The sequence below is a fragment of the Anguilla anguilla genome, chromosome 11 (genome assembly GCF_013347855.1).
Source record: "Anguilla anguilla isolate fAngAng1 chromosome 11, fAngAng1.pri, whole genome shotgun sequence".
NCBI classification, from domain to species: domain Eukaryota; kingdom Metazoa; phylum Chordata; class Actinopteri; order Anguilliformes; family Anguillidae; genus Anguilla; species Anguilla anguilla.
Genome location: NC_049211.1, coordinates 34663610 through 34685584, shown reverse-complemented (window position 1 = coordinate 34685584; position 21975 = coordinate 34663610). Strand labels below are relative to the sequence as shown.

At 47.5% G+C, this 21975-nt stretch overlaps 2 protein-coding genes and 1 non-coding gene across 10 annotated transcripts in view; all 3 read right to left on the bottom strand.

Moving 5' to 3' along the window:
* The window catches only part of LOC118207830 (nck-associated protein 5-like), a 46823-nt gene extending 39854 nt beyond the window's left edge, over positions 1 to 6969 (bottom strand). For 3 of the 6 annotated variants that reach the window (XM_035381911.1, XM_035381913.1, XM_035381916.1), the window contains exon 1: positions 6698 to 6969. The gene's annotated coding sequence lies outside the window, so the exon portion shown is untranslated. Of the gene's footprint in view, positions 1 to 6591 lie in introns of all 6 variants that reach the window. The other 3 variants (XM_035381914.1, XM_035381915.1, XM_035381917.1) reach the window with 3 other exon arrangements.
* A 1646-nt stretch (positions 6970 to 8615) lies between these two features.
* kansl2 (KAT8 regulatory NSL complex subunit 2) lies at positions 8616 to 20446 on the bottom strand. 3 transcript variants are annotated; one of them, XM_035381918.1, is made up of 10 exons: positions 20375 to 20445; positions 17803 to 18062; positions 17273 to 17451; positions 16724 to 16838; positions 16144 to 16307; positions 15228 to 15394; positions 14459 to 14555; positions 12275 to 12528; positions 9850 to 10035; positions 8616 to 9102 (listed from the first exon to the last, which is right to left on the bottom strand). In XM_035381918.1, exons 2-10 carry the CDS (start codon positions 18051 to 18053, stop codon positions 9007 to 9009), a joined length of 1509 nt encoding a protein of 502 aa, XP_035237809.1. In that variant the 5' UTR covers positions 18054 to 18062; positions 20375 to 20445; the 3' UTR covers positions 8616 to 9006. The 3 variants fall into 3 exon arrangements, with proteins under 3 accessions (XP_035237809.1, XP_035237810.1, XP_035237811.1); XM_035381919.1 differs by having other exon boundaries at positions 20362 to 20384; XM_035381920.1 differs by having other exon boundaries at positions 9028 to 9158; positions 20375 to 20446.
* Positions 14063 to 14200, bottom strand: LOC118208740. The gene has a single exon (XR_004761637.1). It is a non-coding gene; the product is annotated as a small nucleolar RNA SNORA2/SNORA34 family (small nucleolar RNA).
* Positions 20447 to 21975: the final 1529 nt, after the last annotated feature.

The window sequence follows — 21975 nt, the reverse complement described above, 5'->3', positions numbered from 1 at the left end:
CTGTTTGGAGGAACAGGCCATTTGCATTAACAAGCAGGTGTACCTAATAAAGTGGCCGTGAGTGTATCTTACACTTTAATAAGCATAAATGTCAGTGCTGTCCTTCTACTAAGCAGGCAGTCAGACCGTGATTATCCAGCCATTGGCAGGTGAATAAAATGACCTTCCATTTATCACCCATTTTGATTCCGGGTTTTTATATAATGACATAAAAACACAGCCCACTTTAGCAGTGTCAAGGTCAACTGTATTCAGTTCAGTCAATTCAGGAAATTTAAATTCAATTTAACTGAAATGCCCTCGTGTTATGATCTGGGCGTTTCTCATCCTGAGGGCTTGTCCTCCCTATAATGGTTTGCTTACAGAGGGGGTGCACCCTCACAGAACAGTTCTGTGTGTACCTCACTGTTTGTTTCCATGCTCTGACTGTCCGCCCTGTGGGGGTGGAGCATATTCAGCTATAGCCACGCCCATCCTGGGCTCTAGGGTTGAGCAGGGTTGCTGGCAACCCTTGGTCTCCCAAGAACTGTCAGTGGTTCCAGTTCCAAGGTCTGGTTTGCGTTAATATCCCATGTATCCCATGGTGCACTGCTTTGCACTTATGGGCAGTGGTCTCCAGTGTTATCCCATCATGCACTGCTATACACACATGTATATGAGTGGGCAGCAGATTTTAATTCACCGGATCAGTCTCCACTATCGTGCCATCAAGCAGAAATAACCTTGTGAACTGAAACTTTTGAACTCCATTTGTGTAACTGAATAATGTATGGCATCTAATCTAATCTATATAAAAAGGCAACTTCAAAGCACATGAATAATTGAACTTCTGTAGGTTGATAACTGGACTGATGCCATCAAATCTGCAAAAGTGGCATCTGTCCATTTTGGAACACACTGTGGGCAGCACGAATGGTCCTAAAAAGTAACAGAAAACCGACCCTAGCGCTTCAAAGGAAGCGGAGGGAAAAAAAATCAACCTTGCAGCAAAGGTCAAATGCTGAGCGAGAAAGTCAGAACATGGCTGCCAATACCCCTGTCAGCCAAACACCTGCACACAGCCATGGGGTGAAGCCTGAACAAAGGAGTCCTAAAAATGGAAGGAATTCTAAAAATACTATGGCTAGTAGCCATAATATATATGTATGCATGCTTGAACAGTCAAACAGAACTGAAGCCTAATGTAAATGTATGCACACAACAACCAGCAGGACGTGTGCAGCTGGAGATGTGGTTCTACACACCACCATGGGACAGATCCACTGGACTGGGATAATTGCTGGACAACAGCGAACTAGTCCTGGGAAAGACCGCTGAAGTAATCTGAGAAAGGAGCCAGCAGGATTTCATCCGCATACATCAATTTCAAGTCCTGCGATGGAATCCCAGTCTGGGCCTTTCTGTGTGTAGTTTGCATGTTCTCCCTGTGTCTGCGTGGGTTTCCTCCGGGTACTCTAGCCTCTCCAATTCATGCTGGTATAAGTGTGTTTTCTTCTCTGCCATCCCCCCCCCCCCCCCCTCCCCCCCTCCCCCCCTCCCCAGCAGTGGCAGCCCTGCTTCCACTGCAATGTAACGGCATGACACCAATGTGACACTAATGCGACGCCAACACAACACTCGCATGTGACGGCGTGCAGTCACAAACCACCTCTGAACACGCCAGGATTCTCACTTCATATCCACAGATCTGCACTCACTCACAGCGTCCATTCAGCTCGCAAGGAACATCGGTCGTGTGATCTATTAAGCGCCCTCAAGCATTCCTGAACGTTGAACCGGCTTTGAGAGGAGTCTGTCTCAGCAAGACACTCAGTCTACAGGCAGCCATTTCCGCTGTGCTTTAGACATTCTGAAAGCTGTACCATCACGCAAGTCCGAAAACACTTCAAACACTCCTCGTAAAACGACTTAGTTCACAAAACTACTGAACTCCAGCACAAAAGGGATCCAAATGTTGAAATGTTTCCTGGCTCTTCATTTATAACACATATGCCAGACAGACCCAGATTATTGCCCAGGCAGGAAATATGAAAGAATTACTAATAATGAGCAGACTGTGCCCGGAAGCCCCGCTAGGTGCTCTGTGATTGGTCATACCACCGGCAGGGTGAGGGAGAGCTTCCATCAACAGGAATGGCAATCAGTGCTCGCGCGTCTTGTGGTGCATGGGCGATATCCGTAGCCAATGGGGATGCTGGCGGTCCGCCTTCGCTGACTGTGTATAAAGTGTAGACATCTGATGTACTGACTGCGAAACCTCAGCGCGTGGATAGCTCTTTAACGCCGAGCCTGAGCAACACTATTCCAGTGCCTGGGCCTAGTGACTTTTCTCATTCAGATTAGGATATTACTGCGCAAACTGCACAAAGAATAAAAACAACACAGTGCAAGTCTGGAAACTGGAGCTCTAACAGAGAGCAGCCGTACACGCCCAGCTCCTCATTCACATTTAGCCCAGGGAGCGGCGTGTAGCCACGTCCCAATGAGCTGCTTTGATCGCTGGTAGGGTGATGTGGCGCTTTGGCGGGAAAGACGCAGTGACATTCACACATTTTATGTGAGAACAAAGAACGCCAGAGAGCCCCAGCTTATCATTAAAAAAACAAAACAAGTAAAAAACCATTTTCTTTGGCGGTGCCCATATCAGAGATTTTCAAAGGGGAGCATGGGATTAGACACCCATCAAAGGGAAGAGCATGCAAGAAGGATCTACCCAGAGTCGTGCATCTCTTAGTGCCAAAGCCCATCCTAAGCCTCTGGACCCCAGACTGAATTCTGTGCCAGGGTTAGTCATTTGACTGTGAGGACGACTGAAGACGTGCCATATAAACGTGAAGAACCAGTCAGGGTTAGCTGTAAAGGGGTGAGGAGTGAGGAACAGTCAAACAGTCTGGTTTAGCTGTGAAGTGGTGAGACAGCTAAACAGACTAATGTATCTGTAAAAGGGGTGAGGGGTGGGAGAGGTAATTGAAAGGGTGTCTGATGATTGTGTGGGAGGAGGAATGCCACCTCACACAAAGGGCCTGGGGCCACACAGAGGGCCTGGGGCCACACAGAACTGAGCATGGCTGTGTGTGCATTTGCATATGCGTGTGTTTGTGTGTGCGTTTGTATGTGCGTGTGCATGTGCGTTCATATATGCATGTCCATGCAAATGTATACATGTGCATGTGCTCAGGTACATATGCGTGTGTGTGTGTAGGTGCAAGTCTGTGTATGCGTATGCGTATGCGTATGCATACTTGTGTATGCATTGATATGGTGTCTAAGCACATCTAATAAAGCAGTGTGTATTGTTTAGCTAAATTTTGAGTTTATAACTTCATAGTGGATGCCACATACATTTGTGCATATGTGTGTGAGTTCCTCTTTGTGGGCATGTACAAAAACACGCACACACAGGCCTTTTGAAAAATAATTTGAGACATGACTGTCTTTCAAGGTAATCCTGACTCATGTCTCTCTCACACACACACACACACACACACACACACACAGGTGGTTCCCATTACAACCAGTTCATGCCCCAGCCATGCATTATTTAAAAAAACTACATGAAAAAAAAGAACATACAAAACCACATCAAAACTGAAAGAGATCTCACAGACAGAAAGAACTTCATTTGGAGAGCCATCTTGCACAATGGGATGTAACCTCCATTTCACTGTAATTCGTTTCTGCGTCCGAGGCGCGCATGCAGCAGGGGCTTGTGGGATTGAAACAGGCTCAGAGGCGAGGCGCATTCCGCTGGAGACAATGGGAATTTGTTAAAGCTGCAGCAGCTAATTGCTTTGAGAACACACTAAATTCAAAGCAAAAGCATAGGGGGAGCAGTGTCCAATAATGGGCTTGTAACTAAGAGTGTGCAGGTTCAAATCCAAGGTGACACACTTCGGTGATTTACCCTAAGGCAAAGCCAGTAGTACTGTTGGTTTTCATTCTTCCCCTCCATTCAGGGCTGATTTAAACCTGACCCACCAGGAGAGGTTAATCATTGGCCAATCAGAGGCATTCATCAATCAATTAACTATCAGGTAGAAAAGAAAACCAGCAGTACTACTGGCCTCAAGAGCCAGATTAGAGTATCCCTGCCCTAAGGCAAGACACTTAACCTGAATTGCTTTAATAAATATCTAGTTCTATACACAGATACCAAGGACTCATTACAGGAATTTGATGGCATTACTGATGGTACTTATGTAATCTGTGACACAAACAATCTAATAGTAGTAACCTTTTCATGAAATGAAATGCCACCGCATTTCAGTGCAGAGTTCTTAAATAAAAATGTCCTACACAAATATGTCACACCCTTGCTTTTGAATGGAGTGACCTGTATTTGACCTGACAGTGTCCATGGTGGTGCCTGGTCTCACAGCACATGCTAATGTCAAGGAATAGAAGATGGATGCAGTAAAGGAATAAGATCACATCATCATGCTAAGGTACAGTAGCTAGCCCAGAAATGACCCAAACTCTGACATTCCGGCTGTCACTCACACTGTAGAGTTTCCATTTTTTCAAAAAAAGAAGATATTTGGCTGACATGCATGAGAGCGAGCAATATGTTCTGAATCATTTGGTGCACCCATCATCTGTTCATAATTATGTCAGGGAGCAAACCAGTGGGCAAGATCAAGGCACCATACCTAAAGATGCTTAGATGAAATTAGATCAGCGAAGCAAATGACTAAATATGTAGGAGGAAGACTTAACTACGATGACTAACTTTGTAAATAGCGCCTTCACCTGGCTGGGGGAGACAGTGCAGCCCTCTTCATTCAGGACACAAACTCCACACAATTAAAGAGATTAAAGGATTTATTAAGCCAACTACACATGCGGTTTGACAGCCATGACCCTGGTTAGCACCCCAGTGCCACTGGATTTCTAAACTAAACAGTTCCTAAGAACCTCAGATTAACCTTACATCCTGCTCCACCCACGACATCATGATGCCAAACTTTATCTTCATTTGTTTCAATCTCATTTCTCTAGTTGTTTATACATTGGCAGTTGTCACAGACTCAACAGGAAGACATGACATAGGAATATTTGAAGAGTTCATATTTTGTTTTTTCTTATTCTGTCGAATCCCCCCTCAGCCCCCCAGGCTACTGGGTGGAAAGGTTATACCACCCTGCATACACGACAGCTAGTCTATTGTCCGAACACGTTTGGCAGGTTGCACTTTCTTTGTCAGCAATGTTACAGAATACCGTATTGTATTAAAGGTCGTGCATTTATTTTTAACCGTTTTGTTCTCTTGGCCATTGGGGCCATTCCTTGGGGGAAGGGTCCAGGCAAGTTTTTTGAAAACTCGGCAATTCATTTTTGTCCCATGTAGTGAATATGAGACTCCAGTCTTAATCTCAAGAACCATTTATTCTACCATGCTGAAACCTGCAATACAAGGAGCACTCAATAAAAATAAAACAAATAACATTTCCGAAGAACTTTTCACTGCAACATATTTTTGTCAACCAAAACACTAGCATTACGTCCAAAAAAAAAAAAAGTCTTAGGAGGGTAGCTGCGGACAAACAAACATCATACAGCCTCTGTAGTCTAGTTCTCAATTATTAATGGACAATATTCATCCGCGGCAATATACTGCAGCTGAAAAGTACGCCCATGCAGATTACAGCGGGCTCGGGGTAAAAGTCATTTCACCGTTCCACGACACTGCCCAAGACAACTTAACAATGAACCTCAGGCTTGTAATTCCGTTTCAATTTCCAGTTCCTGCATTTGATCTCAAAACCGAGTTACCACTAACCACATAATGTCAATTTAATTTGGGACAAGTCCCGTATTAAAATTGCGTTTACAAGAAAGGATCATCACTAGTCTGTATCTCACGGTTAGGTAAACTTATTGATTGGCACTGATGTTTCCGCCCCCTTAAAACATCAGGCCACACCTGTTATTAAATAGGGGGTAAGATTGTGTTTTTTATGACTAATATGAATAATTTTGAATGTTCTTTTCAAAGGTAAAATCCGCTCCACGATTCTACAGTAAACATAGGACGCAATTTCCTGTAGGGTTTTAGATCGTAAATATTTATGAAAGAGCATCATCCGATCTTGTCCAGGTTTTACAAATCTGATTATACTCCGCAGTAGTTACAATTTGATTCGCTTACTAAATACATTCTGTTCAAGAAACACCGAGTGGCTGCAATCAGTGCTGCAACAACAACCTTACCACTAATAATAATAACAATAATAATAATAATACACCGGTTCTAACGTCAGCGAGCAGATAACCTTGCCCTTAGTGTTTCAACAGTCATGAGGCTACCTGGGCGCAGCATCTTCAGAACAAAACCAATAGGCTACAGGCAACTTAGCCCAAAATGCGTTGGGCATCGCCTTTTCGCATACCAGATTGTGCTAACTAGATCGAGTACACGCAGTTTAACTGAAATAATGATCGAATACGCCATATGATCAACTAAAATAGTCTGATAGCACCCCTAGTCGCATTTGTGCAGCGCTTATGCTTGGCGGCCAATTACCTGTGTACATCATCTCTGTACCCTACACGCACTTTGCGCGGAACTCAAAAGCATTAAAATACACAAACCTTATCTGCCGCAGTCTGTCGTATGAGAAACAGCGCACCACCCACGATAAACGTGGCAGAAACGACTCGCTAACCACTATTTTAGGCAGTATTTAGTTGATCATACCGTATTTCCTCCCTGCTCAGTCAGCAAGAAAGCCCTCCTCCGGTGGTGTCTTCTGCCCTCTTGTCCAGTGAGCTACAGAAGAATCGGCTTCCAACAAGAAAAGTGATGTCATTGAAATCACATTCACCGCCCCGTTTTCGGGGGATCAACCAATCCTCGTGTGGTCCACGTTGCATTTTTTTTGGAAACACCATTCTGTTCGTTCCATCTGAAATGAAAACGACTCGCGCATCTCGCCGTCGCCGAAGTGCCCTAGTGGTCCACAAGGCGCGGCCAGTTTGCGGGTGTCGCGGTATAAGGACGCGGCGCTCTGTGACAGTTTGTCGATAAAATATTTGAAAACATTTTGTACATAAATGAAAACAGAATGTGTAATAATGAAAAACAAAATGATCTAGACGCGAATGACCAATTTTAATAGATCAAACAAAGGCTACATTTAGCGTACGCTTTATGTATACGGGGTCTTTTTATATTCCAGATGCATTGTTCTTAGATTGTCTTCAACGTCCTCGTTAAACCAGTAAAGAAAACCTCAGCCAGACAAGTCGATTCCCACTCGACCCAACAGCTCTGCTTTAAAAAGTCGTTGGAAAGCTGGCCCCTGATTTACGCCACAAACCGCTTCCTAAAGCATTCAAATTCGATACAGGCGTTAAACTGTGATTTAGATCGACGCTTTGTCCTCTTTTTGCATTGAAATTTCAGGCATGTCGGCCTATAAACAACTTTGAGTTACAGAGGGTTGCCCCTCTCAAGTCAAAATTCCTGTCCGAATATTCACTTCGTGAATTAGCGCGTTGTGCGTAAAAACGATCCCTTCCAAAATGTTTTATGTTCAAATGAATGACCACAGCTATCCATATAGTTCATTCTGGATACACCATTTAAACATTCAGTAGAGAACACAATGTTTTGTTTCAGAGCGCTAGCGAAAATAGCGCTCTTCTAATGAATGAAACCAGGTTGCCAGAGCAAAACGGAAATACTGGGGTTCAACGTGGTTAAGGGGCTCGTTAAAGCATGGAAATGAAGACTATGCTGTTAAGAGTAAGATCCGTGGTCTCTCAGTTTTCTGCATCTCAGCAATGTACCTGCAATTCGCATCTACATGCAACTTTTTAATCTTAAAAAGGGACACAGCTCCAGGGCAAATATTCAAATATTTAAAAACAAAACCGGGAAAAACCACATATATATGAGCTTAATCGCAAAATGCGGTACGTTATTAAGCTTATTAAAATAAGACCGGTTGTTACCTCAAATATTGGAGCACAAAATGATTTTTAATGTTCTACACAGCCTACAACTGAACAAAGGCACGTGTAAACCGGGTGTAATTATTTGCATAAGGGGCAAATGCAAAATTATGTAGGAAAATAAGAGCTCGCATGTATATGTACAGCTCAGTAATGTATACACAACAGTCGGGTTTAAATTCTGGGCAGGCTTCGGGTTACGCTTTTTGGCGCCATCTAGCGCCTCGCGTTAATAGTACAGAAGGGAAGGCCCGCTGGCTCCAGCGCACGAGCAGCAGAGGAGCACAGATGCTACCGCTGTAGTGCTCTGCCGCCATCTAAACACCGCGCGCCACTCTTTCGGCACTGCTGAACGAACCTAATGAGTACCACATTTTCTGTATCGGTAAAATGCAAAGGTGCGGGAGGGGTGTACAAGGCTAATGAACGTTAGGAAGGTGGGCCCTGGTTTGCTCAACTAGGATTGCCTGTTTCTGAGCAGACCCTGTTGTGCCACGAGACAGGGGGCTCAGTGCTATGGGAAACCAGTTTCCCTCTCTCCCTCTCAGGGTAACTGGTCTGCCTGTACATGCCTCAATACATAACTACACATACCTACAACTGTCTACATTCATGCAAAAACTAAGCCGGTCCAATAATAAAAAATAAAAAAACAAACATACATTGGTCATGTTTTTTTAATTCTTCTGAACAGTTACAAACAGGGCTTATTAACAGCATGGTATCTGCAGCTAGTGACACCTGGCGAACACTTGGGAGCTGGGAGCTGCAGACCGCTTCAAAGACCCCCTTCAAAACCAGACAGGATCTCAGGACGTCAGGACCAGGGAACCCTGCGGGAAAGCGACCGTGCGCAAGAACACAACGAGGGAACCATGTCCCCCCCTCGCCTCCGTAGCAGGTCCACCCTGGCGAGAGAGGTCTGGGGCCCCGGCGAAGGGTGCAGCGAAGTCTCTGCTTTTAAGGGCGTTTTTATTTGTTCGTTTGGTGTTGAAACGGCGTCCCCGGGCCGTCCCGTCCACGCCGCTGGTTGTGCGCACGCGGTGGCTCTCATGTGGCGTTCGCCGTTATGCCGAAGTCGTTCGCCGTGCCGTCTCCCATGGCCCCTCCCTCCGGGGCGCCAGTCACACCGGTCTCCGAGACGACCTGAGGGCAGCGAGCGGTCAGACAGTCTGGTTGGGGCGGTGGGGGGGAAGCCCTTCCTAACCGAATCAACCAATCAAGGCAATCATGAGTCATGTGGTGTGGTCCCTGTGCAGCACGTAAACCCTCAGGACGTTTCAACTCTCCAATGAAGAGCAAAACATGGTCAGAAATTAAACCCTAATCTAGGAATACGTTCCACCAGTACGGTTTGGCCAGTGGGGTGTTAAACCCCCCCCCCCCCAAAAAAAATAAAAAATCACTGGCTGTCCTGTTGTACTTTGTAGCCTGTAAGGTATAAAATAGTAATTGGCTCTCCCGTATTACTGTGTGGCCAGTAGGGTGTAAACAGTCACCAGCTCTCCTGTAGTACTGTGTGGCCTGTAGGTTGTAAAATAGTCACTGGCTCTCCTGTAGTACTGTGTGGTCTGTAGGGTGTAAAATAGTCACTGGCTCTCTTTTAGTACTGTGTGGTCTGTAGAGTGTACAACAATCAGCTGGCTCTCCTGTAGTACTGTGTGGCCTGTATGGTGTAAAATAGACAAGTTCCGGTGGTATAGCTGCTTTTCACAACTGCAAATTCCAAATTGGAAAGAAAAACAAAGAAACAAATAAGGAGACTTGAGATTTTTCTCAAGCTTCTCAAAGGCTACTTAACTGCTAGATATCTTGAAACAATAATGTTGTAACAAAGACAAACAAGCCCCTGTTGTTTGGCCTGTTAAAGGAGGGGGTGTGGCTCTGTCCCACCTGGTCCTCCTCCATGGGGATGGCCCCTCTCTCAGAGAGCTCCAGCTCGGCCTGCTCCGCGCCCGTCAGGATGTCCATGGGGGCCTCGGCGATCTCGCGGATGGTCTGGTCCTCCAGGGCCAGCGCCGTGTCGAACAGCAGCGGGGAGGGCGGGCACTCCATTCTGTCCCCCACCACGTCCAGGTCCTGCGGCCCGGAGACAGGTACGCATTCACTGAGCACAGCTGAGCCTCACTCACTCACTCACCTGAACCTCACTCACTGCTCTGAGCTGAGCTTCACTCACTCAGAGCTCCACTCACTCACTCATGTGCAGAGGAGCCAAAATGGGCGCCCGTGCATCACCCATCGAGGTCAGATCGCAAAAGGCACTCGCAAAATGCATTATTATTATTATAATTAAACACTAGAATGGAGATGCTCCCCCGTTTTTAAGCTCCTATGGAATGGATTCGAGACAGTGCAGACGGCTCTTCTCTGAAACACGCGGTGCCGTGAGCGGCTTCTTTTCACACCGCAGCCCACAGCCAAAGTAAGACGCTTCATGTGCAGTTTCAGCAAGCGGACGCCAGACGCCCAACTGAAGAAGCATTTTTCCCCACTGCTTCCGCAGCGTATTTCCTCAGTTCAGTCAATATCCTGTCCAGCTGTGAATCACCCGAATGCACGTAGTGAACAGAACCGGCACGGCCAGGATAGGATTTGAGTATGGACAGTGGACCCCGGCCTTACTGCTTGAGCTGAACGGGTCACTCCCTTAAGACAGCTCAATGCACACCAGCAGGAACACACACACTCATCAGTGCAGCCATTTCCCTGTTCTTGTTTTCTACACCCGTACACGCCGCTGTATCTGGCTACCTTTCAAACCATTCTGCTGGTGAGGATACAATAAAGCCGTTCACTGCAGCAAAGCTTCCAGCCTCGCTTTTAAAACGAGGCGTTAAAATATTCATTGATTTTCGGGGGGGGACTGAAAGCGCCGTGACCTCTCCCTTCAATTACAGGCCTTTTTTTGCACTGGATGCTCCGTTCGACGCGTCTAGGAATAGCGGCCTTGTCCGCAGTCACGCGTCTGGCAAAATAAACACATTAACGGTCAGCCCGCCTTCAAGTTCAAGGACAGGCCTCTCGGAATAGCCAGCAGACAGACAGCCTCCACAGCTTACTGGAGAATTTAAAGTGACGGGTGATCGTAATGAGGGACTCATTGCAGTGACCATGCCCCCGACTGTTTAAAAGAAAGAGGTACCAGGAGAAGGCACGCGGGGCCCCAAATTAACGACACCCTCGCTGGAGCCAGGCGCCGGCAGGTCAGTCTGAGGTCACTGATATTCTGTTCCATTTCTCTGTGACATTTCTGTGAGCGATGTTGAAGTGATGCTCGCGTGCGTCATGGTTCAGCGTGGTGCGATGTGAGAGCTGCAGGGGTGAGAAGGGGCACGGGTATTTGGCCAAACGGGAGACGTTCGGTTTGGGAAACAAGATGGAGGAGAGTTCCTGAGTGTGGCCTGGCATGGAATATGGGCTGTGCCTGTGCCCACTGTGGCCAGCAGCCCTGCAGGGCGATGAACACCTGGCATCACTTTGGGAGCCGATGAGTTCAGCTCGCCGAAATGACAGTGTCTCACTGTGCACCAGTGACCCCTGCTGGCTGACTAAGTGCCTGCGGTTTGCCTCTTCAGAAGTTTTTTCCTCCAACTACCACCTGCACAATGGTGCGATACAGAGCAGCGAATGACATCTGCTTCAGAGGACAGAATGTGCTCGTATGTGTCCTGAGGAGCTTGGAGAAATTTTCTTTAGCTATTCGAATGGTGACTACGCTACAATTAACACTATATTCTGCAGAGCAGGAGGGGCACAGGACAGGATGAAGCAGAGGGGTATGGCAGTGCAGAGGAGTGGGGCAGAGCAGAGGGGTGAAGCAAAGGGGCAGGGCAGTGGGGCGAGGCAGGGGGAATCAGAGGGGAGGGGCGGGGCGAGGCGAGATGGTGGGGCGGGGCGAATCAGAGGGGAGGGGCGGCGTGAGGCAGAGGGGTAGGGTGGGGCAGTGGGGCGGGGCGGGGCGAATCAAAGGGGAGGGGCGAGGCGAATCAGAGGGGAGGGGCGGGGCGAGGTGAGGCAGTGGGGCGGGGCGGTGCGAATCAGAGGGGAGGGGCAGGGCGAGGTGAGGCAGTGGGGCGGGGCGAATCAGAGGGGAGGGGCAGGGCAGGGCAGTGGGGCGGGGCGAGGCAGGGGGGCAGGGCGGTGCAGTGGGGCAGGGTGAATCAGAGGGGAGGGGCAGGGCAGGGCAGTGGGGCGGGGCGAGGCAGGGGGGCAGGGCGGTGCAGTGGGGCAGGGTGAATCAGAGGGGCGGGGCGAGGCGAGGCAGAGGGGCGAAGCAGAGGGGCGGGGCGGGGCGAGGCAGAGGGGCGGTACGCACGTCGCTGAACTCCAGCGGCAGGTTCTCGGTGGGCTGCAGCTCGGCGGCGCTCAGGTACAGCTCGGTGGGGGCGGGGGTCAGCTCCTCGGGCACCAGCGGCTCCTGCTCGGGCTGGTACATGGGGGGCGGCAGGGACAGGTGCAGGGGGCAGCGCGGCTCCTCCGACTGGCCCATGTGGACGGGCCGGTCGCAGGGCACGTCCTTCAGGCCCGGGCACATCTTAAACAGCACCTGGTTACTGTCCTGGTAGATATCTGCAGGGGAGCCGGCGCTAAGGAAAGGAGCCCCCAATCAGGGGCGGGCGTCTCTCGTGATGTCACAGAGGTGAACTGCTGCCATGACGACACTGCTGTGTGCTGATGACACCGCTGGCCTTACGGACCAGTGTTAGGCACCATTTTAAACTCCACCACACGTCGTCGCCTTCTCACATGATTTTTGGAACACACCTTCTATGAATGGTCCTTCAGAGCTAGACAACTCCATCAGCAGTTCACAGTACTCCCAGACCCCCTTTACACACGGCATAACATGCATCTTGTATCGAGACGGTATCTAGAAAGGATTTAGCTGGATTGCGTTTATACCATCCCTTTAATATGCGTCTCAGCTGACTGCACAGAGATCGGATCATGATCCGATCTCACTTCCAGCTCAAACTGCACACACGACGTCCTCCTTCCCTACTGCGCCAGTCCTCTGAAAGCTACAGTAACTGACTTGTTGCCGGCTAACGTTACAGTGCTATTTTGGCAATAAAAAGGATCATGTGAAGCTACGCACACACGCTTTTCTGATCACGTAGTCATCGCACGTGGGCAGCATTACCATTTACAACTTGTGTTTAATGAGGTCACAATACATCCCTGGAGATGGTTTGGGCAACTGATCACAATCTGTCCTCGGTATGTCTTGGGTGCATCTACAGTTGCATTTTCAAGCAGTTGAGTGCTATCCGATCCCCCAAAATGCATGTTCACGCCAGGTGTAAGGGGGGGGTCTCAGAAGCCCCTGGAGTTCAGCATAATCACTCATAAACACATGTGCAAACAGCCATGAATGGGCGTAGTGTGTGTCACTTCACCAACACCGGGGGGTGGGATCGTTTACTCGAGTAACGTGCTCGCTGTAGAGTCATAAACTAAGCTGTGCCTAAAAAAACGCTCTACGACACCATTAAGCAGGTCTGCCACTGTAAAACAGGCTTTAGACACAAAATAAAAATGAAATGAGAACACAAACGCAAGGACAAATCGGCTCGTAATGGGAAAACGTCCCACCCCGGCCACCACTGATGCAGATAGTGACATGACTGCGGCATAGAGGGACACACACAATTTCAGTTACAGGCAGATGCATTCATGAATGCCTACGGAGTTCTGATGAAAGTGTCAAGTAGGAGCTATACAGCTGTTATGAAGGAACACTCAGTAAGAATGATTTATTTTTAATTTTTACAATGCTTATATTGTAGCATTGTTTATCAAGGTCTTGTCTATTTACTGTTCTTCTGCCAGCTCTCCGCCCTGTCAATATTCTCGTGGCTACTGGGAGGCGTTTCAAGCGTCTTGCCAGCTTACCACTGCCAGTCACTGGAGAGTAAAGAAGAAATGCAAGCTGAACGCTATACTGCAGATGCAGGAGATGAGCGGAAGACAGCCATGAAATGAAGAGCGGCCATTTTGCAGATTGGGGTAAAAGTGAAAAGAAGAGGATTGGCGGGGTAAGGCGGCTGAGGAAACGAAGGCGATAGAGGGTAAAATCACAGATGAAAGTGATTTTTGAAGTGGCTGTCCCTTCCAACTGAATTGGGTGTCCCCTATGGAAGAGGTGGGGGAAAACCAACAGACCATGGGAAGGTCTTCATTTCTGCCTCTGTTCAAAACCAACAGCTACTGCAAGCTGCCAGACACCATACAGGGCTACTGCAGGGGGGGGGGGGGGGTTCCAGCAAATGAGGGGGTGACCATGAGGAGTGGAGGCAGATATAAGCATCATAGCGCAAGTAAAAAAAAAAAAAGAAGAAAAAAAGAAAATTTATAAAAATGAAGGGGGCACCAGTGATTGGTTTAATGCAACGCAGCGCAAAGAGAACAGGAAGTCGTCACCAGGTGACTGATCTGATTACGGTGGCATTCTACACGCTGGCGGTGCGTAACTTAGACAGCAACGGCGGTAGGATACGGGAGACGCAGTGGCGGGTCATCGGCAGACTCTGACTGGAGCAGCGCACCCCCTCCACAAAGGAGATGCACCTCTGACTGGAGCGTGCAGAGTGGGCCTGGAGAACACACACGAACACACACACACACACACACACACACACACGCACATGCACACACACGGACACACAAAAGTGACAAGTCACAAATGCTATTCTGGATTCTGTAATGGAAAATCAGGCTGTCAATGCCTTCCCCCCCCATTTCATCAACATAAAAAGATATACAGTAATATTAATTAATACATAGATGTATTTATGCCAATAAACACTAGCTGCCATTGAGGATCACGTGCCTTGGGGCAGATCTGAAGGAAGTAGAGGATGAGCTTGAAAGACAAAAACCCAAAATGACAAAAATACTTTACACGACCCCCGCAGCCCAATAGCACTCAAATGCCCGTCAGATTGTGTCACGGCTCGAGAGTGGATCTGAAATGGTACAGGAACATGCCAATTTAAGCAGTACCTAGAAAAAGACCAGGTAACAGCGTCCTCTCACTCACAGAGAAGCGTTATCGGCAGAGAAACTGCAGTAACACCATTCCACCACCAGAGGGAAACCATTTCTTTGGGCTGATGGAGCCTCACTCTTCCATCGCTAACCGACAGCAGCTGTCCAACGACCCCGCAGGCACTGAACCGCAAGAGTACATATAATGCGGAGTGAACCTGTAGAGCAGTGACAGCGTTGTGCCACTAGAGGGCGACCAGGCTGTGAGAGCAGCGCACCTGCAGGACGGATCCCTCGGTGGCAGCCAGCCGGCGCTCCCGGAGCTGCCGGTGCAGCAGCGCCTCCACACCGTATCGCCGACGGTAACGGCGCAGGGCCTTCAGCTTCTTCAGGTTCTCCCGCTCCTTCATGGACAAGCCCTCGGGCCCTGTGAGCAGACTGCTCCCTGCAACACACGCGCACGCGCTACTATTAGTACAGCACGCTAACTAATCTGACCTATGGAGTTCTAACTGGTCTCACCTACAGCCCGCTAACTGGTCTCACCTACAGCACGCTAACTGATCTGACCTACGGTGTTCTAACTGGTCTCACCTACGGCCCGCTAACTGGTCTCACCTACAGCACGCTAACTGATCTGACCTACGGTGTTCTAACTGGTCTCACCTACGGCCCGCTAACTGGTCTCACCTACAGCATGCTAACTGGTCTCACCTACAGCCTGCTAACTGATCTAACCTATGGAGTTCTAACTGGTCTCACCTACGGCCCGCTAACTGGTCTCACCTACGGCCCGCTAACTGGTCTCACCTACGGCACGCTAACTGGTCTCACCTACAGCACGCTAACTGATCTGACCTACGGTGTTCTAACTGGTCTCACCTACAGCACGCTAACTGATCTGACCTACGGTGTTCTAACTGGTCTCACCTACAGCACGCTAACTGATCTGACCTACGGTGTTCTAACTGGTCTCACCTACTGCACGCTAACAGGTCTCACCTACAGCACGCTAACTGGTCTCACCTACAGCACGCTAACTGATCTGACCTACGGTGTTCTAACTGGTCTCACCTACGGCCCGCTAACAGGTCTTACCTACGACATGCTAACTGGTCTCACCTACGGCGCACTAACAGATCTTACCTACGACATGCTAACTGGTCTCACCTACGGTCCGCTAACTGGTCTCACCTACGGTGTCGTGCTCCACCTTGCGGCTGTGCAGGTAGCGGCGTTTCTTCTCCTTCAGCAGGTGCTGCAGGCGCTTGAACTGGTCGATGTAGAGCGACTGGAGGCGGATCAGCTTCTCGCGAGTGATCAGGGCTACTTCTTCTGCAGTGTACACCCCCGCGTGTCTGCCACACACGTCAGGAGTCAAACTCACGGCCGGGGAAAAAGGGGGTAGCTCCCGAATGGACCATGCCACAATACGGAAGGATAAATAGCTCTTTTCAAGCTTATTAACAGGTATAAATGACACAATTTCCTGTAGGTGGACGAAAAGCATGTCATTTCTAAACGTTCTGTACAGATATTCACTTCAAGTTCACTAAACGGTCGCACCACTAATTGGCTAAAATGTCAACACCATGTGAAGTCGCACTATAAAAACATGGTCTCCAAATGACCAGTAGGGGGCAGGGTAAGACTACTGAAATAAGAATTAAAAAGATTATATAAAGTCTGACCTGAACTAAATCATAGCAGTTGTTCACTTGGTTTCTATGTGAATACAAAATGGATGATTTTGAATGCAGTGGAAGGGCCTTACTTTAGGGGGTCCTCGTGATCGCTGTCGATGCTGTCTGCCTCGCTGTCGGGGTCCCCCTTCCACGTCTGGTCCAGCAAAACGGAGTCCTGCTCCTCCTCACTCCAGCTGTCCTCGTCTAAACAAAGCGTCATATATCAACATACCAACAAACATCGACCACACCGACATACCAACAAACATCAACCACACCGGACGTACCAACAATCAAACTGTTCACATCAACTGGGTCAACTAGTCCCATTTTAAAATAATAAATGCATTAGAAGCATACTGTAACAGTCGCTAACAACAAGGTAAATTTGAACTAAACAAGCGCGGATCCGCACTAGCTGCGACCGCAGACGCGCATACATCCACGTGTGCATGCACCCACGCACACACCCTCACACAAACACGTGGCCTCCTCTTTGGTTCACGACCAACCTTCCCACAAAATCTTGTGCGAATCTGTGAATCCATTCGGGAGTTCATTGCTAGCTTCCCCTAACTGATTACCCTGTGGCACATACGGCAGTAAATGTCCCGCCCCAACGCGAGCCCTTCCCTCACCCAGCATTCGGCTGGCTTCGCTGCGGCTCCCGTCCTGGCCGGGGACCCCGGTCTCGGGCCGGCTGTACCCGCTCAGCTGGGACAGGAGCACCTCCGGGGAGGGCCCGGACGACACCTTCCTCATCTGGGCCTGGAGGGAGAGGGCATTCCTGCGGGCGTGCTCGGCGCAGAACGTCACCCTGGAACACCCGAAAACTCCCAGTCAGTTCAAGCACTGCATCAAGTCCTCTGTCTGAAAGGCACTCAGGCTATGCAGTGCCAAGTGTTGCATGCCTAAACCATTTACCCACACTCAGCTGTGCCATGAAAAACCTAGAGAATCAACTCACAATTAACATCCTCCTCCACCTCTGTGGAGAGTGAAGGCCTGAGATCAGCCACTTCCCATGACTAAACCATGCTGTTGTGTTGGTAAATGGCATAAACAGCTTTTCAGAGGACTCTTCTTTTGGGAGGGGTCTGAAGGCCATGCGGGGCGCACAGAGGCCAGGAAAGAGGCCGTGCCCACCGCACGTGGGCAAAGCGCTCACCCGTCTTTCTTCTCCGGCTTGGGCGCCGCGTTGGGGCAGCGCCGGCCGTTCTTGTTGGAGACGTAGCTGCACTGCCTGTAGGGGGCGTTCTTGTCCTCCAGAACGTGCTTTATGCAGAACTCCAGGCCCTCCAGGCGGGGCTGCGAGCAGGGCCGCTGGGAGAAGGAGCAGGTCTGGGGCTCCTGGGAGCGGGCGGCGGGCGCTACGCGACCCCTGCTGGACGGCAGCACGTGAATCCGGATCCTGTTCATCTCCAGAGCCTGTCAGCAAAGAAAACCATTCACATGCATTATATACATCTGCCCTACTACTGCTCGCTTCAAAAGCAAATGACATGTGTGGTAAAGTCAGCCTCAGTACTGCTCTCTACAAAAGCAAATGACAAGTGTGGTAATGTCAGCCTCAGTACTGCTCTCTACAAAAGCAAATGACAAGTCAGGTAAAGTCAGCTTCCGTACAACTCTCTACAAAAGCAAATGACAAGTGAGGTAAAGTCAGCTTCAGTACAGCTTTCTACAAAAGCAAATGACAAGTGAGGTAAAGTCAGCCTCGGTACAGCTCTCTACAAAAGCAAATGAAATGCACGGTAAACTCAGCCTCAGTACAGCTCCCCACAAATGTAAACGACACGTGGCAAAACCTTTAGCCTCAGAAGTCCGTACAGTCCATTACAGTAGTAAAGGACAGGACAAGTATGTTTAGCCTCAGAGCAGCCAACTACAATATTTAGTTATGCAACAGAGATTAAGGTTGTGTGTGAATAGCCCCTTAGCCAACTACAATATTTAGTTATGCAACAGAGATTAAGGTTGTGTGTGAATAGCCCCTTGGCCAGGTTCTCGATGTTTAAGGGGCAGTCATCTAAGGACAGAGATCAGTGCCAGCAGAAATTTAATTTGAATTGCTTAACTGGAGTTGGTATTTCACTACTTGAAACTGAATTTGTTCCCCCCCTTTCCACTTGTTTGCCTGACTTTCCTAAAAATACAATTTGTTAAAGTACTAAACACATTTGTATGGCCATAAACAAAATAAAAATTAGTTAACATCTGGCTGTATAAATTATATTCAGCATTACATTTATTCACTTGGCAATGACTCACAAGCCCATTATAGTAAAAACACCATTGTCAAAACAGTAAAAAAAACTGCAAGTATCAGAATACAAAAACTGGTTATGTTTAAATAAATTATAAATCAAGCAAAATATAGGTTAATGAACAACAGCACGGGAGCAACTAATCATGCCTAAAGGCGTATCTATGTATCAACATTCATTACGGTACGGATCAAATCAAACTAGGCATGGATGATGTAAAATAAAGCACTAGTGTGACTCCATCTGTGCTCAGAATCTAACAGCTATGCTAACGGTATAGGATCAGATTTGATCTGGTCACAACGTCACTGTGCACGTGTACGTCACTGCTGTTTAGAGTGGACTGTACGAGGAGAAAAAAATAATACAATTCTTTGGTGAGTAAATGAATGAAAGAAAATGTATTTCCCCACCAATGGTTAAATGCTTTAGAAATATGAGATGGAGACAGAAATCCTGGACGTTCAGATCCAACAGCATCATTTTAGATTCTGGATAAAGATTCAGCTAATAGTAAATGTGCGACATATGTGCGCAAGAGCTGTCAACTACACCAAAGCAAATAGGAAGCTTCAGTTGCCTAATTACTTTCTTTAGACAACATTTAATGTTCCTGGTTACATGTCTAGTCTGATACGCTTTCAAACTTTTCAAAATGTTGATCACTGCCTTGGTCACCGGAATTAAGTGACCGCTACGGTGCGTGGTTTTACATGCGACAAACGTCTGGATCCGTGATTGGCCGCTAAGAACAATCGCAGAGTCACTGCCAGCAGCACAGACCCTGATAACCTCGAAATGCGCAAAAAGTGTGCTAAAACCGCCATCTTGGCGGAATATAGTTGGCCAACTCTGGCTGCAAAGACGGATTATTCTAGCTACCATGCTAGCCAGTCCTGTGCATCTACACACTAACTCTTCGAACCCGTGTCATACACAAAACAAGGCAACCTCGTGGTGTGACAGCACGCGATTCGTTCAACGGTCAGGTAAATCCCGTTGTTGTGGTTGCAAGTTCGCGGTCAGATATTTTAGCTCTCATGACCGTGGTTACGTTACGGTTGGGTTCAAAAACACACTCGGCTGCAATCTACTAGTGACTAAGTAGCCACTACGCACGTGATGGTTTGTAGCCTCTTATTTGCACAGATAAACCCCCCCTAGACTTTAAACTTATGAGGAACGGAACGTTTCTATTCGAGTTGGGAACATTTCCGCGCGCGCCTTATTTGGCGTAAACAACCCGCCTCCTTTACGTAGGGTCAGCCATCTTTTAGCCTACTGGCTAGCTAAGCTAGCTAGCACAGACCGAACCCGAATAAATCGTCTTCAGTGCCTCAGAATAAACCATGACGCCACAAAAATAGCGATATATGTGCTGGAAATATTTTATGATCAAAAGACGGTAGAAAACAACGGACTGGTTACTAATAGAGCCCATCAACGTTTCACTGTCTTACCACAAGCTCTTACCTGTTAGCCCTTCCTTTGCAATTGTGTTGTACTTCTCCCGTTCCCTTCTTCGAAGATAGATATGACCCGCCCGCATTCTGTGATTGGTGCAGAACAACTGTTGTGGAGGTACGTCATAGGTCTGCGCAACTGTTTGTCAATCCTAGAGTCTACAGCAATTTCTGCACTTAAAATGATGAGCTATATTAAATTAATATTGACGAGATTATCGTTGTATGTACTAAATGTAACACAAGAATACGGAACATCGATAAAGCAATCCAGATTTTATACCTCATTGTAATATTTCATATTCATAAATCAAGGGTAACTAATTGCAAACCAAAGTCCATCTTTTCTGCACAGAATGAAAAATAAGAAATCTTAAATCTATCATTCAGTATTAGGTGAGATATTACCTAATGGCTGGTAAAATAGAATCGCATTTAAGCTTAATTATCTTTATTAAAGGTGCTATATGTAAGTTTGCCGTAGAACACTTTTGTTCATATTTGGATAAATCTTCTTCTCTTCCCAACAGATATCAATAAATTTAAAGGTATAAGAAAAATGTCCTGTCTCTCTGACTGCCCAAGGCTCTGAAACTATGCTCTGAAACCAGCCACTCCGAATTTCACTACCCCTGAATCTTAACAACCAATCAGGACATCTCTCTGGCCTGCCTGCCTGTCAACCCTGTTGCACATTCCCAGTGCTGCCAGCCTACCACACTCAGGCATGGTGGGCGGGGCTACATAGATAAGAGCAGAGCAGAGGTAAAATTATTGCAGAGGTAGAGCTAAAGCCAGACCTACAAACAATGATAAACTCTGGTAGAACTACCACCTTGTCATCTTACATTTAAAACTATATTTTTACTCAGTTTGACATTAAGACATACAGATAATGAAAGCAAAGGCATTTTTTTTACATTACCAATACATTAGCTCGTAGCCACGAAAGCAGCTGATGTGATGTGACTGGTGACAAGCAGGCTAGCCTCAAAACAGTGCGAAACTCCAGTGCTGCCTTGTTATCTTACATTTAAAAGCTTTAAACCTATATTTAACACCGGATTTGACATGAAGACATACAGATCATGAAAGCCAAGACAAAGTAGCCACGATGCATGACTGGTGACAAATGGCAGTAGGCCAGCTATGGTAATCAGTAGTCCAACAAAACTACGGTGTTAGCTTCTCATCTTATGTTTAAAACTTTTTAAACTATATTATTTACACTGAATTTGACATGAAGACATACAGACCATGAAACCAGACATTTTGAGTAAAACCAGATGATCCATGTTCAAATTGCGCCAGAATCTGCAGTCAAGGCCAACTCTTCATTTCAAAGTGTTGCCTGAAGATGCATGTGGCTCCAGTAAAATAACCTACTATATATTCAACTTGTGATTTAATTGTACCTTCTATACCTTTACTGCATTATAGTCTTAAGTTAAAATTGGATGTGTGATTATTTAAAAAATGAGATAATAGTAGTGTGATTGCCAAAGGCAACCGCACTAATAATTTAAAAGAAAAAATAAGCTGCTCATCCCTGAATAATGCATATTTGTCTGTTTGCATCTGAAGATCTCCTTGACCTTCGAAGAGAAACTG

Excerpts from the sequence above, each read along its gene's own strand:
- kansl2 (XM_035381918.1), bottom strand. The coding sequence starts at position 18,053 with ATGAACAGGATCCGGATTCACGTGCTGCCGTCCAGCAGGGGTCGCGTA. Across the intron at positions 16,308-16,723 it reads GATCACGAGGACCCCCTAAA|ACACGCGGGGGTGTACACTG; the intron begins GTAAGGCCCTTC and ends CGTGTGTGGCAG. Across the intron at positions 10,036-12,274 it reads TGCCGCTGGAGTTCAGCGAC|GACCTGGACGTGGTGGGGGA; the intron begins GTGCGTACCGCC and ends TCCGGGCCGCAG.